This window comes from Uloborus diversus, chromosome 9, assembly GCF_026930045.1.
Source record: "Uloborus diversus isolate 005 chromosome 9, Udiv.v.3.1, whole genome shotgun sequence".
Taxonomy (NCBI): domain Eukaryota; kingdom Metazoa; phylum Arthropoda; class Arachnida; order Araneae; family Uloboridae; genus Uloborus; species Uloborus diversus.
The window spans coordinates 74,695,719-74,713,143 of NC_072739.1; the positions used below are offsets into that span (position 1 = coordinate 74,695,719).

The 17,425-nt window shown below is 36.2% G+C and overlaps 2 protein-coding genes across 2 annotated transcripts in view; one reads left to right on the forward strand and one right to left on the reverse strand.

Annotated features, from left to right (window-relative positions):
- Positions 1 to 222: 222 nt before the first annotated feature.
- LOC129230040 (cysteine-rich venom protein LEI1-like) lies at positions 223 to 13,676 on the reverse strand. The gene is made up of 8 exons (XM_054864425.1): positions 13,526 to 13,676; positions 11,210 to 11,309; positions 9,046 to 9,182; positions 7,121 to 7,214; positions 5,784 to 5,929; positions 2,999 to 3,105; positions 1,351 to 1,442; positions 223 to 470 (listed from the first exon to the last, which is right to left on the reverse strand). The coding sequence occupies exons 2-8, from the start codon at positions 11,283 to 11,285 to the stop codon at positions 328 to 330; spliced, it is 795 nt and encodes a 264-aa protein (XP_054720400.1). The 5' UTR covers positions 11,286 to 11,309; positions 13,526 to 13,676; the 3' UTR covers positions 223 to 327.
- Positions 13,677 to 15,218: 1,542 nt separating this feature from the next.
- The window catches only part of LOC129230321 (actin-related protein 5-like), a 37,226-nt gene continuing 35,019 nt past the window's right edge, over positions 15,219 to 17,425 (forward strand). The window contains exon 1 of the mRNA XM_054864720.1: positions 15,219 to 15,222. Coding sequence (XP_054720695.1) covers positions 15,219 to 15,222 — 4 coding nt within the window. The remainder of the gene's footprint in view (positions 15,223 to 17,425) is intronic.

A 17,425-nucleotide genomic window follows, 5' to 3' on the forward strand; every position in this document is an offset into this window, starting at 1 on the left:
TTGCGACATTTCAAAAAAGTAATTACTAACTGTAACGTTTTCACTGTTTCATAAATATCTCTAAAATATGTATAACTTTCTCATTCTTGCCATTGAAATAAGATTGGTTTGAAACCACGTCGGGAATCTGGAAATAGTTCCGCTTGTTTAGGTGATAACAATTTATACGTTACGGCATATGTTTTTTTATTTTTTTCAGCCGTTGTGAAGTAATGACAAAGTGTAAGATGCACATTTTCTTTTTGTATAAATGTACGTAAGAATTGACAAAGATCAATAGACAGCATTGTGACACTTTTAATGAATGAACAGTTTCTCTTCATCTCTTCAGCGGATGGTTCCAGAACAAGCGCAAGTGGATCGACATGCCCTATATCTGTCCGTTGTTGGGTCGTCACACAGCCAGTTGCTCCATGTAGCATTCAATTCTGCACAGTTGGACCAGAAATCTGCATATGGACAACCATTTGCTGTAATAAATATTAAAAAAATGCAAATACCAGTAAATACAAATGCGACGACCAGCAACAGGGGCGCAGCTAGACTGGTCCTAGTCAGTTTATTAGTCCTCAAGTCCTCAATGAAAATAAATGGCCCTCTTAAAGCTATCCACCGATGACCCCTTGTCCCGCTTTCTCTGCAAAAGCTTAACCCATTAACATATTTCATTCTGATAAATTTAAACGACTGAATCATGTCCACCCGACTCTTATTTGTTCCAGGCTACACATACATATATTAGCCTTTTAAGTCTGGTATCATAATCTAAATCTGAAAGTCTCTTTAATAATCTAGTATCCCTTCTTTGAACCCTTTCCAATAAAGAAATATCTTTCTTGAGATATTTCAGATATATATGTATGTATGTATGTATATATATATATATATATATATATATATATATATATATATATATATATATATATATATATATATATATATATATATATATATATATATATATATATATATATATATATATATATATATATATATATATATATATATATATATATATATATATATATATATTTGATTTTTTCCTTCTATGTATTTCCCATATTTTACGTTTTTTAAACCCAGATACTAGAGAAACGTAATATCAGTGTTTCACTATGCTTACTAATATTTCGAAGTTGCACTTCCTAAATCGATTTCATCCATGTAAATCCACTGAAGCAATCTTGTTTCACTTTCAATCAGTGAAGTTATAATTAAAAAACTCTTGTCTAGTGGTGATTTGCCTTTATGAGGAATTTTGGATTTTGGATTTACATGATGAAACATGGATTTTTTATAGTACTGCGTTTGCAAGTATGGTGCAAGATAAAAGATGAATGTGTTACTCACTACAAAGTTTGTTGAATTTGCAGTGATCTTCGCATTTTGAGCAAGCTGTTCCGTTGGTGTAGGGCCGATCGAATCTTTCTGGGTGGTTTCCTCTAGAAAAGAAGTGTTCTGAAATTAGGCACGCCACATCAAAGAAACTCAATTTCATCTTGTATTTAACTTTGTCAAATTAATACATTGGAGAACGATTTGTGACAAAATTTGTGCTGAGTTAGATTTTTCTGCTGTTTTAGAGAAAAACTAGCTGTGTTGTACGGTGTACTTCTAAAGTAAACGAGCTGATGTGTGCATCACATGACTTCCTTTTACTCCAATTTAATGTCATTTCCCCATTATTCGCTATTTTAATGTGATTCAATATTTATTCTCTAAATATCACCAACAATGGCCAAATTGAAACCAAAAAAAAAAACTCCGCCAAATTTGTCGCCAAGTTGGCGACAAGGCGACCAAAAGACTGGCGATATATCGCCAAGTGTCCGACAAATTATAACGCCACTTGAGTTTACATCGAAATTAACAATGATTTCCCCCCAAAAAGGTGCAAAAGACCCCCTTAGGAACATCCGAAAGCAACCAAAAGGGGAGGTGCACAACTAGACCCCACTACGAGTCTATGTACCAAATTTCAACTTTCTAGGACATACCATTTTTGAGTTATGCGAGATACATACGCACATACGCACATACGCACATACACACATACGCACATACATACAGACGTCACGAGAAAAGTCGTTGTAATTACCTCGGTGATGGTCAAAATGGATATTTCGCGTGTCTATACATTCTTAGGCACTTTTCCGCATGTGGTCGAATCGAAAAAAAAACTCAACATTCATTTGGGGGTGAGCAAAATGGAAATTAAGGGCGATTTTTGAGTGAAAATTTTTTCGCGAATACAATACTTCCTTTTTTGTAAAAGGAAGTAAAAAGTGTGTCAAGTGCCGCATGTTCAACAACCAGACTTAAAGAAGAGAAAAACAATTTGAGCAAAATTTCCCGTTAACGTAAAGAAAAGAGCAATTTAATGACACAAAATTTAAATTTTTACCTCTTTGGATTTTTTTTTTATTTTAAAAAATCAATCATTGTTATTAATAGGCTTAAACATTCCGTTTCACGGATTTTCTGGCGTACGCTATCATGGAGAAGCGTCGCCACCCCCCCCCCCCCCCCCATCCCTCAAAAGGCGGCGAACCAACTCATTAAAAATACATTCGTTTACTTCTATTTGATGACGCAAACTTTATTCAAGTTCAACTGCCGCACCTTGTAATTTATCATCGAAAAAGACGAATCTATCTGAATGAGGGGGAAAAGTAAAAATTTGATGCCGGTATTCTGCTCATTTGAATGAGACTCTGCTTCTGCAAAAGCTGGCATCGTTAAAAAATAATAGATTGATCCATTTTCGGCTGTAAAACGGATGTTTGTCTTTCCATACACTCCGTGGTCAGACAGTATTTGTTCGTTTATGATTCTTGGTTGTTATCGTACTTCAGAATTTGGCTAGACCTTTTTTGGTCAACCTGCATCTAAAATTAAACAGCAGTTCAATTCCTATAATATTATTTATTGATTGTTGGCCTTCGCTTTCTGACATGCAATGCATAAACCTCAGCATAGGCATTGATTAGGTACTTACATAGGGCAGTAGTTGCAGACGTAGCTATAGTAGGGGAAAATAGTGCTGTTGTCTGCTTCACAGTAGTTGAAGCCGCACCCCACACGGTGAGTGCTATGCCACACCATCTGAAATTGGAAAATATTTCGGATGTCGTAAACTATATATGTTTAACGTCTCATCAACTATTAGGTTTACGAAGAAAAAAGAAAGGTATTCATTCAGGTTAGAGATGCAAAGCTCTGGTTTTTCCCCAAGGAATTTAAATTAAAATAGGAAAAATTCCCATAAATAAATACATGCTCTCCCTCATGCTCAATTTACTAACAAAAGATGCCAAAGTTGTTGGGAGATCGAACACAGTGTCGAAGTCTGAAATTCCAATGGAAACTTCACTGCATTTCCGGGGCCAAACCAGCAACTTTGAACTCTCGTTGCAGCTAAACTAAGGCTTATGCAGTCAAACCGCTTTACCTGGGCTCATATCTAGTGGGAATGGACCTATAGCTAGAATTTTGTCCAAATCCGTCACACTCAAGGTCGTGCCGTTTGGTCATAAGCCTAGCATTATGATCATTTTACCCCGCTTTGCTTCAACTACTCACAAAAAAATAAAATGAATGCAAAATATAAAAAATGAATACAATAAATAAAATGAGAAACCTAATGTGTAAAAGTAAACTTCATCGTTTCATTGGCACAGTTACTCAAATAATGTGCTGAGATAATTTTACCAAATAAAAGAGGTACTGTCATCCCGCTTAATTGGGTAACCGATAAACGAATACCCCACTTATACGAATAAAACCTTCTGGAACCGAATATTTCCCCATAGACTCAATGTTAAAGATCCCCGCTTAATTGAACAATTTTCCTGAATAATCGAATCATGTTGGTTAGCTTTCGCAAATACTTTCGCTAGGAAAGCTTTGAATCAACTAAAAATAAATTAAGTGAGAACTATTTTTCACGTAAAATTATAAAATAACATTTTCAACCAACGACGGGCGAGAACAACAACATTCACATTCCATAAAAACATTTCCATTATTTTAGCAAATTTCTTTCGTCGTTGCTATTGCAAAAAGCCATAAGTCGTTGGCCAATGACTGAATTAAATAACACATAAACATGAAATATAAACATTGCAGATGATAACAAATCGATAAATATTAAGTGTAAAACTCGGGAGACGAAAAGGGGTAAAAGAAGTAACAGAAGTGTTCTCAAAAAATTTCAGCAAGCAATCAATTATTATGGTCTTCAAAAAATAATGTAGTGAAAAAAAGTGCAAAAACAATGATTTTAAAACTCAAGTTGTAAGTTACTTTTTTATAATTTTGACACGTAAACTATGTATACTTAATGAATATTATATTTTGTTGTTTACTACTTATTTCAAAAACTTTTTACCGATGATATTAATTACTTCCTTCAAAAAGATATTGGTTAATTATTATTACGTTTTGAGAAATATGTTGTCAATTTGGAAAGGCAAAGAAAACTTCCCCACTTAACCAAATACCCGACCTAATCGAATAATATTTCTTGGAACCGAGGATATTCGTTTAAACGGGACCGACTACTATAAAAATATTGCTTATGATGTTAATTACCTGTAAAAAAACAACAACAAATAAAATAAGCAAAGTGAAATAATATTGATAAAATTGTAGAAAGTTTCCTTTTTCACTTTCCCTGCTTTACACTGCTAAATATTCCCAAGTGAGCAAAGAAACTATGAAGTTTGTCATCTTGTATATTAATAACAAGTAACTAATAGAAACTGCCAAACTGGAAACAGATAAAAGTTTTATTCATTGCTTTTTCTTTCTTACTTGGCCAACAATGAATTCGGTTACCAATCGCGTGAGTAAAGGCTTAGCCGTATTTAAAATCTGTTTAAAAGAAAAAATGTTATAATATTCGAATTCTATATGACATGGAAGTTGTTTCAAACACATTCTATGAGACGCAGAAAAAAATACTTTATGTTGGTACTAATTTTTTAAATTTTGAAAAATGTTTTCCCTGCAAAAAATTGTGAAAAACCTGGTTTTAAATTAATATCTTCGTTAATTAATGTCGTCCGAAACGCAACCTAGCTATGAACACTCTCGATCAACTCTCCTTTTGAACTTTTTTTTTTTTTTCAAAATCGGTTCATCTGTTTAGGCGCTAGAGTGCCACAGACATATACACAGATACGCAGAAACACAGATACACAGATGCTTTGATACAGAAGCACAGATACACAGACAAGTCAAACTTATAACAATTTTCCTTTACGTGTCGGGGGTAATAAAAAGTAAGGCTGTAGGCGGTTAATCTAGCCGCCCTGACAGCTAATTTGTTTACAGAACCATTCATCTCAAATCAATTCGTATTGCATGTTAATTTTGTTTACTTTTTTCGTTCCTTAATTTTTACACCTAGAACTGACTACAACTGACTACAACTGTATTTATGTCGAGGACTGCATACTAAGTGCCTTGCCTCCATTATTTTTTTATACCGATAGACGGCAGCACCATCACCGGATCGAACAGTTAATGAGAATTTAGAACTAGACCAGGAGCTAATAGCTACCTGGTACTAGCACCCCCAGAGGTATCGTTTCACTTGGAGGACATTGAGACCACGAGCATATTCAACGTCGCCCAGTCCCCTTTAATGACGACGGTGGATCTTCGACCATCGAGGTTCGAACTCAGGACCCTCCGGCCCCGAATCCAACACTACCGATCGGGCTACCACGGCCCTACACCTAGAAGTGAGTGAAAAAATGACAATGGTGTGAACGCACCTGCGTGTAGTGGCCGACGACATTCGGATCGTTGAGATCCTCTCCGTAGGTGAAGTTGACTTTTTCCAGGAACCAGACCTTGGCAGCGAAAAACCACGGCACTTGGACATTGGCCACGAAGATATTCTGGCCGCAGGAACCAAAGTCTAAAAGGAATACATTCACATGTCAACAAATGGGCGAAATAGAAAAGGCTACCTTCCTGCTCACTATGAGATTATTGGAATAGAATGTTTAAAAGCACAAATGTCCTAAGAGGCTGTCCACAACTGATGTCACTTTTTTTTCTCAACATATTTAACTCCCCTCTCTCTCGTTTGTCTTAAAGTGATACCTTATCTCCTCCTCTTAGCATATCTCACGTGAGCCTTAATGGCTTGATCGGTGAGGCGTGGACTTGTGACTGGAGGGTTCCGGGTTCACTGCCTGCTGATTGAAGTGTTTGTGAATTTCCGTGTTTATGAATGGGGTTGCACGTTAAATGTATTGTGGCAAGTTCTCCACGTTCCCATTCCAAATCAATACATCTGGGAGGATCAGGGGTTGTTCGGCTTCTGGTCTCGATCAGAAAACAGCTGTTTTTGGGGCCACGTCCAACCGGTTAAACCACATATAGTGATAGGTACAGGGGTTCTTGGAGTGTAGAATGTATTGTGTCACATGTCACGCTATATTACATAAACATAATGTTATAAAGATGCTTTTATTTCAACTAAAATTCGTCATGTCACACTTCCTGTTACCCCCTTCCTCCCCTTTGCCACAAATTTCACGAGCCTCCCTCCCTCTCTCTTACCTTCCTTCTAGCTAGAATGTTTAACATTATTTGTGAACGACCCCAAAACTAACAAAAACACAAGTTTTTGGGTTGCAAGGAACCCCTTTATCAATGCATAAACTGCCGTGGGCCGGGAAAAGGCAGTAACTTCTTTTTTTTTTTACAGCATTTTTAACATTTATTGTACGTTTACCTTTATTGTATAAGCTTGCTTATTTGGTGTCTGCTGGAAAAAAAAGCGCGAAAAAAACGTCTAATTCCAAAATTTCCCCTGAATCCAAAGAGCGTTATCTCAAACAAATCTCAAAAGCTATTTTCTGCAGGTACTGCCATTCACCTGCCCCTGGCAGTAAAGTTGTGAAGCTTTCGGATATAAATAATCCCGTCCCTAATTGAAACTTCACCAGAGTCCGTGACTAGATGCTTTACTCCAGGTTTTACAAATCGCATTCTTGCTACACGTGATTCTACTACATTTACATTATAGTGCCAGTGCCAGTGTCGTCTCCGACTAGCCATCGCTCTCCAACGAGAAGCATTAAACAGGGGAACAACTCACCGTCTGTCCATCTGCCCGTCAGGTTGTCGTGGACCAACAGTTGACAAGATTCGGCCCAGCGCTGTGCATCAGAAGCAGCCTCGTCGTGCCAAGTCTGTAACGAGAAATGGCGTTTCAGAATTGGAAAAAAGAACTCGATGAAGGGGCATGCACAGAAATCTTAGGGCCCATCACAAATGACTTTTACTTGCCCCTCCACATTGTTTACTCTTACGTCCTACATAGATTTCATCCCTCTTTTTGAAAATCTCGGGCCAACAGGTGTGTCCCTTCTCCCCCCCCCCCGACACGTCCATAACTCGATATGGTAGATTTCTTAGAGCAGTAATTAGTAAATGGAGGGAGCAAGTTCAATCATTGACTTAGCAAAAGTTGGTGCAAAGACCCCAAGTCACGTTATTCAACAAGGACGAATGGTTGACACGCTTTGCATGAAACAAGCGAAAGAAACCTGATTTCTTCCACTGTCTTGTTTTAAAATCTATTACGTGACTTGGGGGTCTTTGCTCCACGATTGGAAGTCTTAACTCCCTCCATTTTATCTTTTGTCTATAGTAAGTCGGTTACGGCGGCTTTGGCGATATTTGGTAAGTTGACAGATTTCCAGGTACCAGTTAGAGAGGTCGCTAAATGGAATCGGTCTTCCAACTGGAAGAAAGTCTGACTTAGTTGCCACATTAAATTTTTCATTCAAAATTTCGATGACGTTCCGAATGTCGTCGCCTAACACTCCATAACTAAAAGTCTTCCTTGTGGGAGTCAAGATCTTTTCCTCAAAAAAGTACACTGCCACAAAACCATGATTAAACGCAGAATTGTAGAAAGAAAGCTTTTTTTTTTTTTTTTTTTTGGAGCAATCACGATTGCTTATTGCTTTCATTTGACTGTTTTTGGCGTCCTATCATTTTATTTTCCCACCCCCACCTCCGCACCCTCACCGTCGACCAGGTCCTCACGATGCTGCTCCTATAGTGAAAGTCGTCTCCAGATTGCATCCATGTCCTACACACACGCGCATACATACACAACTACACACGCGCACACATACACCTATACACATGCATACACACACACAAACACATACACACACGCATACATACAGACACCTACACACACACAAAAACATACACACACATACACACAACTACCCACACATTCACGCCTGCACACAGACACAAACACATATGCCTACACACACATACACATACCCCGCCCCCACATTCATACACACAACTACCCACACACTTATACCAGCACACAGACACAAACACACACATACCCCCTACACACAAACACACACGCCTACATACACACACTCGTGATTGCGAAAAACATAATTTGAATTCAAAATGTCAAAATTCAAATTAATTTTTCTTCTTTTTTTTTTTTTTTTTTTTTTTTTTTTTTTGAGCAATTGCGACTTAAATTACTGATTGTTCTCACTGGAACTGAGTTGATGTCCTATCTTTTTTGAAGTTCACCGGCACACCGGCCTCTACGGGCGGATGCTCCTCCTGTGTGTGTGTGAGGGATGACTCTTCCAGCTTCTCTTCCTCGTCCATGCTCCCCCCCCCCACCGGATTCTTCTTTATTTATACCGAACCTCATCACTTTACATAATCCTCTTTAGACAAAAACAGAGCATCCATCACAGAACATCCAGTATCTAGCCCCTGGATTTCATTTAAATTTTGACGTTTTGGATTCAAATTATGTTTGCCGCAATTATGGTTGCGATAGGAGCCATTTGTAGATATAAGAATCCCAGCGAGTAGGGTCTTGTTGCAATTCGTGATTGTGAAAAACATAATTTGAATTTAAGATGTCAACAATCAAATTAATGCGATGGGCTGGATTCTAGATATTGTGTGCTGAATGCTTTTTTTTTAATGGAAAATTCTTGCAAATCTACTCAGATGTCTTACCATTTCGAGCATGTCGGCAGCTGTTGGCTCTACCCTGGACCGGAAGAAGTTGTGGATCAGAAGGATCTTCCGCTTCGTGGCGTTGAAAGATGGATCCAGCTCCCTCGGAGGGATCGCAGATCCATAAAGTTTTGGACCTGTTGATAAAATTTGTTGTAAATCATTGAGGATAACTATGAAATCCTAATCATTTAGGATTTTCAAAATAATCTCTTTTATTTACAATGTAAATGCCACAACTGTAAATGATTTTTCGCCCATTCAAAAACGGAAAATGCATTTTTTTTAATTCGAACTTTTAAATATGTTTTGAAGTATAAAAATACAACGAACATGATCAATTCTCAAAAATACAAATTTTGCTACCTAGTCACCAGTACTTTCTCACTCCCCTCCCACATTAATTATTAAGTGATTTTCAACTTTATAAGATAAACTAGCTGCGTTGTCCGACTTTGCTCGGTCTGCCTTGAAAATAAAAATTGTGTCAAGTGACGTATATCCAACAACCAGGCTTAAATAAAAGAAAAAAAAACATAATGCAAAATTTCCCTCCCAAACAGTGACGACAGGTCGTAAAAAACTTTTAAGAAATGAAAATGAGAAAGATGGAGTTAAAAAAACGTAACCATAGAAACACAAAATAAAATAAGTTAAAGTGAAAATGAGAAAGATGGAAATAAGATATAGTTAATATATAGCGTACAAGCATAATTAATATATAGCGTAACCATGGGAACGCGAAAATAAAATGGTTAACAACTTGAATAAAGATGAGATTTTTCGAAATTGATTGAAAAAATTTAAAAACTTCTTTTCCTTTGGAAATAGAAGCTTTGTTTTTCGACCATAGGTCGAGATAGATCTGGAATAAAAAATGTGGCTTTTTCCAATGGTGTCAAAAAGAAAACTGTGCGACAGTTCCTTCACTTTTTATTGATATATTTAATGAAGGAAGTAATGCCTAAATTTCAACTAAGCCTTAAAAAATTCGAGCTAAAAACGCAAACAACTCCTGCCGCAATTAAGTTAGAGCACTGAAACAAATTGCGTATAACGCAGAAAATTCTACCCTTTCCAACGATATGTAATATTAATATATGCAAGTAATTCTTCCGCCCTATATTCGGGAATTTATGTGAAAATTGGGCCTAAATTGGAATAAAAAAAGAACTATTCGTCGAATTTTTTTCGAACTGGTCTGCAAACCTTTCCGGGACTAAAAGAAAGGTACTGTAAAAATTTCAGCGAAATCAGCCGGGAAGTTCTCGAGCTTTGCGCGTTTACACAAACAGACGCTTTTTGGAGACTTCATTTTATATTATCTAGAGATAAATGAAACAAATCATCCTAAGCAGAATAGCTTTTTTTTTTATTTAAGCTGCAATATGATTAAGTAAAATTTTTCTTCCAAAATAATAATAATAAACATATTTTATAATATCGCCATATGAAATACTTTCTAAAAATATTTGTACCAAAAAAATAAGAAAAATACTTTCACATTTTTGACAAAGCAAGCAAAAAAAAAAAAAAAAAAATAGCTTTTTTTTTTTTTTTTCTATTTTGGGCATGCCAATTTCGTTTTATTATGTTTAATTCCCCTGAAGATTACATTTCTTCCTTCCCGTTTCCTCCATTTTCGCGTTTCGTTTTTCTTGCACTGTAGATCGAGCTATACGGCGAGCGTAGTAAGTGTGCAGTGAAGTTAAGATGCAGGGACACCTATTTTTGATCTTTGCGAGGGAATATTGAATTCAATCCGATTTCTCCATTTCCGAAAATATTGTTTTAAGATAAATCAATTTCCTTTCTTTACTTTTTTACTTGTTTTAACGCACCTTTTTTTTAAGTGAAACTTTTTCTGCGAATGCTTTGAAATTCTGATCGGGAAACTTATTGTGTGACGGAAATGACGCAGTTATTTTTTAATTGTTTCCAAAAACAATATTCTTCCATTCTTTAATTCTTGCTAAAAACAATGAAAAGTATTAGTAATTATAAATTTAGTTCTTATAGTTAGTTTTATACTATATGAGTAGTAAGGAGGACATGATACAAGCAGAAACATACAAAATTATCATCTTCATTAACCACTAATTATTCCAAACTTCAGCCATTTAATTCTTCCAAATGGAAGCCAAATATTGGAAATCCAACTTACGTGACAGCTTCGGAATGGCCCAGGCTATTCCCGCAATCACGACCACTCCTCCAAGTAATAGGCAGCAGCACCTCATCTTCGATTCAGGGGCCTGGCTCTTCTACAAACCGATAAATTAGAAATGAAACATAGATACATTTTACAAAAATAAGATTTCTTTAAAAAATACTGAGCATTGTTCATAATGAACTCGAAAGGACAAAATAACTTTTCCGGGTCAGAAAGGACAATATTTAAATATTTCTGTAGTTTTCAATTATTCCAAGAAAATGGCTCTACAAACGAGGAAAAGTCAGGTAGAGATTATTTTTATCAGTATCTAACTTTCTGTCATAAATTTGAGTGTTGAATCATGCATATTTTTCTGGGAAAATTTGATTTGAAATGAATTGAGCCACACTTTCCCTCGTTTGTGGAGTCATTTTCTTGGAATAATTGAAAACATCAGGAATACTTAAATATATTGTCCTTTCTGACCCAGAAAAGTTATTTTGCCCTTTTGAGTGCATTATGAAAAGTGCTTAGTATTATTTGAAAAAATTCTGTTACTTTTTTCTCTTTAGTATAAATGCATTTCAGAAATAGAATAATTTTACCATCACGAAGCTTCACCTTATTTTTTCATATAAATGCTCCGTACTAAAAGGAAAAGAACCTATATGAATAAGTGTCTAAAACTTTAAACATTTGGCACTAAAAATTAATCCTTGTTCCCCTCTAGAATTTGTTAATGCGCTAATTTAATTGAAAGCATTTAAATATTAAAGTTTTGAGAAACTAATTCATATTTCACAGCATACGAGTTACTCGTGATAAAGATCCTAATATGTGTCTTTACTGCGGAATTTACGATTATTGGCATAGACGAGGATAAAAATCTTAAGAAAGCAAAATAATAGTGGATAACTTTCATGCTTGCTACAAAGAAGCCTTGATTCAAAGTTTTTATTATGATTACTATTAATATTGCTCTTGTAAGGCAACAAAATTTGTAACAATATGTTTTATATTTAAACATTTAATGGGAAAATTACATGAAATTTTCTGTTTTCCATCCTAAACGAAACAATAATTTTATTTTAGAATTGAATTTTTTATCGTTAAGTTGTACCTTAATATTAAGCAAACCATTTAGTAAAATCCCGAAGTCTCTACGTTTTCTAGTTTCTGATATGCATATAAGCAAAAGCAGGCCTCAGATTTTTACGTGACAATCAGGCTAAGTATAATAAAAGTGCTTTAAAAGAAACTTTAAAAAATCCGAATCTTTTTTTTTTTTTTTTAACTTTTCAATTGAAATCACAGCGTGTTACACGCCAAGGTTTTTTTTTTTTTTTTTTTTGAGTAATCACAATTGCTTATTGTTCTTACTTGACTATTTTGATGTGCTATCATTTTATTTTCCCGCCAGCACCCTCTGCAGCATCACCGTCGACCGGCTCCTCACGATGCTGCTCCTATAGCGAAAACCGTCTCCAGGTTGCATCCATATGCTACACACACGCGCATACATACACAACTACACACACGCGCGCACACACAAATGCATACACCTACACACATACACAAACACATACACACACTCAAACACATACATACACACACACGCATACATACTGACACCTACACATACATACAGACACCTACACATACACACATCTACACACAACTACCCACACACTCATGCCTACATACTCATCACACTCACGCCTGCTCACAGACACAAACACATATGCCTATACACACATACACATTCCCCACCACACGCAAACACTCATACACACAACTGCCCAAACACTCATACTGCAAACAGACACAAACACACATGCCTACTCACATACACATACCCCCTACACACAAACACACATACCCCCCCACACACACATAAACACACATGCCTACATACACACACACACACACACAAACTAGTGATTGCGAAAAACATCATTTGAATTCAAGAGGTCAAAATTCAAAATTTTTTTTTTAATTTATAACCCTAATGTGTGGTACTGTTGTTAGAAAAAAATATTTGGGGGAACTAACTTCAAAGTTTGAGAGGAGTCACCTTTATAAATGGTGTCATGAAACCAATTTGCATTACCTTTGCATTATTTTTACAATAAAAAACAAATATTTCATGAGGCGCCACCCCCCCTCCCTCCAAATAAAGCACCATGTATGTGTGTATGAGCGTAATTCCACACGTAACGTTCGATGGAAGAGAAATACAGAAAAGAAGAAAATAAAACTTTAAAAAGTAAATTTAAGGGGAAAAAAACAAACAAACAAATAATAATAATGAAACAAGGAACGTACCTTTTTTTTTCTTTTCTCGAAATTTGTCTGTTTGAGAATCAGTTGTCTTCCAACGAAAGGATGTGAGAAGTGCCTTTTCGATAGAGTAATTAAATCATCAGCTCGAAAGGGGTGTTTCTCGTGGGCTCAATGACCCAGAAGCGTCATTCGGCGATCGGCCGCATCTGCAAAGAAAACGAACACTGGCCACCCGAGTGAAAGAATGTTTTTCGCTGCTGACAACAACGTAGTTTGTTTTCACAGGCATCGTTTTATTTTTCAGTCGATCTCCCGACTCCTGTTTTTTCCTAGAATTCTGTCACTCCAAGCAGAAATAAAGTAGAACCATTCAGTAGTAGCCTGATTACTGAATGGGTCAACTAGGCAGTGGCCTACGATCCCTGCTTTTCTGGAGCCCTCAAATGGTTAAATTTTAAAGGTTTGACTGCAAAGAGGCGCCAAAGAAGTGCTTGGTCTAGGGCCTCTGAATACGTAATCAAGCCTTTGGTAGAGCTCTCTTGCTTCCATGAAACGAATCTCTCTGTGAAGGTTTGAACACAAGATTCTATTGAGAAATCGAGCTTGTTCATTGTTTTCACTCTAACGTAGCTGACGCTCGTTCCTTCAATTTTTTTAGTGGTTGATAGATAGCGAGTTGCATGATCCGTTGCTTGAAATTTTCTCTGAAAGTTATTTTCTTTCTTTCTTCCTTTCTTTTTTTAATTAAGGAGGAGGGGGAGGGGTCTTACAGATTGGATACTGCTTGAACTTGTTAGTCTATTTATAGATATTTTTGAATGTTGTTTAACTTTAAGCGCTTCGATTCTGTAATTATGAGTGGATCAAGCTTTGAATTATACTTAAGAATCTCTTACACCGAAGATATTTAACTGAATTTATCAATTTATCTGGAACGTTTTTTTCGTTTTCATTTTGTGTGTTGCAAATAAATACATAGGTTTCTGCTTACTTTTACAAGCGATGAATCTTTTCACATATGATCCCCCCCCCCCTCCTGCAAACGTTATTTAAGGGCATTCAATGAAAGTTTAACAAAAAGTTCAGTCTAGAACTAAACGAGCCTACTTTCCCGTATACCAATATCGACTTTCTAGTATCTAATCAGTATTCTCAAAATTACCTAAAATCGTAAATTATTTCAAACATATTTTTTTTAAATATTTTAAGCTGATTTCAAGAAATAAAGTATGCCTCGCTCATCTAAAGAATTAGATACGAAAAAAAAATAAGTAAAAGAACAAATAAAATAGCAGCACCTTTTAAACAAAGCAGCTAAATACATTTTTTCCATCAAAAAAACAATCTTCAACTGCTTTCAAAAAGGAAAAAGAAAAAAGAACTCAAATTAAAAGCTCATTAAAATAATCATATTAAAAAAAAACCATTTGTTTTCCCCCTATTGCCAAAAAAATTTTTAAGAATGAATTAATGGGTGATTTCCCATTTGGTTCAAAAATTTCTCCACGGGAGGCTTCCGCCCCACAGACCGAAAAGTTGGTGGTGCTTTTGTGTATAGCCGATGCTCTTTGCCCCTCCCCCGCCCCCCTAAATACCCGGTTAACAACTTCTAGAGGAATGCAAATTTACCCAATTTTTTTCCTTTTTTTTTTCTTTTTTTTTTTTTTTTTTTTTTTTTTTTTTTTTTTTTTTTTTTTTTTTTTTTTTTGTACCTCGATATAAAACTTCAAGGAAGATGGGTAAGGGTGGCAGGATTTAGATTTTGCTCCGGTTTTAAAAATGTCGAAGATTCGACATTGCAGAAATGTAAAGATAGTTGTAGAAAAATACAAAAATTAAATGCTTCAGTCATAGGTAATAAATTATGCTAAGTTATAGGCATGGGACTATGAGAAGTTTGCATAAAAATTCGAGTTCGGGAACTGAGCAAATATTTTTCATCGTACTTATTTTTAAAATCTCATCGATGTGGCAAAATATACAGCTTCCCAGTCGTAGTTCAATTTATCCATTTTCTTGCCATTTCTAGTCTTCCAAATTTTTGTACTTGCTTTTTGCATCTGTTTTTTCAGTATTCTTTTAAACTGAATCTTTTTGAACACAAACTTGTTTAAACTGTCTTTTGCATTTCTTTGGTGTAGAGTTGAACATTATATTTAAACCTCTCTAATTCAGTTGCGCAACCAGGGGGGGGGGCTGTGCCCCCTCTCACCCCAGAAGGCTGATTAGAATGTTTTTCAAAAACATTTCCTATAATTAAAGAGAATAATGGAACGTACCTTGGGACAACGAAGTTATTTTAATAAGGGGAAACAAAGAATGTCACGAAAAATCTCTTTGAAAAGAACCTTGAAATAAAAATTTTCAGTCGTGGCGGATTATTGATCATTTAATTACATCCCACTCCTCCTGTTTCTTTTATCCCCCCCCCCCTTTTTTTGAGCAATAACGATTGCTTATTGCTTTCATTTGACTGTTTTTGGCGTCCTATTATTTTATTTTCCCACCGCCACCCTCCGCACCATCACCGTCGACCGGCTCCTCATGATGCTGCTCCTATAGCGAAAGCCGTCTCCAGGTTGCATCCATGTCCTACACACACGTGCATACATACACAACTACACACACACACACGCTAACACACACATACACACACACATAAACACACATACACCTACACACATACCGATACAAACACATACCCACACGCATCCATACAGACACCTATGGTACCCCATACACACACCAAAAACATACACACACACATACACACAACTACCCACACATTCATGCCTGCACACAGACACAAACACATATGCCTGCACACACATACACATACCCCCCTCCCCACACAAATTCATACACACAACTACCCACACACTTATGCCAGCACACAGACACACGCCTACATACACACACTCGTGATTGCGAAAAACATAATTTGAATTCAAGATGTCAAAATTGAATTTTTTTTTTTTAATTTTTTCTAGTCTGTCTATAACAATAAGAAAATGTCTTCATAATGCTACTCTTTGGAAATCTCATTTCCCCCGCCAAAACCTTTAAAGAGCCTCTCGAATCTCGTTTTCAGGGCTTCTATTTTGAAAATTTTCCAGGGGAGAACTACTTAACACCTCGCATTCTAAAAATACCGAGAATATTTTAATATTGCTTTTTCGGAGCTACAAATTTGAAAAATTGCCAAACTCCTAACGTTACAAAATATGGTCTACAGTCCACGTTTTTGAGACGTCAATTACGAAAAATTTCCGGACAAGAGCCCGAATGCTCTCGTAGGAAATCTAAAACCGAAAAAATTAAAATTTTAGGGGAAAAATTTAAGAGGGAGAGCGTTCAAATCCTTCGGTCACTGAATATCGCTTAAAAACTTCGTTTTCAAGGTCTTCAATTTCGAAATATTTTTTGGGAGGAGCCTTAGAACCCCAATGCTCGTGGCATCATCGAAGTTTGTCTGTAACTACGTTTTTGGAACTTGGGTGGAAAATTGGCTGTAGGGTTGATCAATTTAGATCTATTCTACAAAAAAAAAAAAAAAAAAAAAAAACGATCGGGAGCAGCCCCAAAAAGTCTCATCTCTTACGTTACCGTCAACAAATATCGCCTATAATCGCTTTTTTTAAAACTTCAATTTCTAAAAAATTTCGCAGAAAGCCCCTTGAACCTTTTTTCCCCGTAACATCATCAGAGACCGTCTTAAACTGCGTTCTTAGGACGCAATTTCAAAAAATCCCCGGACACCCCTATCAGTTGCAGAAAAATTGAGTAATTTCATGTGTCCTCCCCCCTCCCATAAACATAACTGCTAAAAAGTTCCCCTTCCAAATCCATAGTCTGGATCCGCCACTGTCTAAAAACATCGATATTTTCGACATATCGAAATATTTAGGTACATCAATTCAAATATTTAACGGCGGGGGAGGG

Coding starts and splice junctions, on each gene's coding strand:
- LOC129230040 (XM_054864425.1), bottom strand. CDS start 11,285: ATGAGGTGCTGCTGCCTATTACTTGGAGGAGTGGTCGTGATTGCGGGA. Junction 7,215..9,045: donor CTGCCGACATGCTCGAAATG/GTAAGACATCTG, acceptor TTCTCGTTACAG/ACTTGGCACGACGAGGCTGC. Junction 1,443..2,998: donor GTCTGCAACTACTGCCCTAT/GTAAGTACCTAA, acceptor CTTCTTTTCTAG/AGGAAACCACCCAGAAAGAT.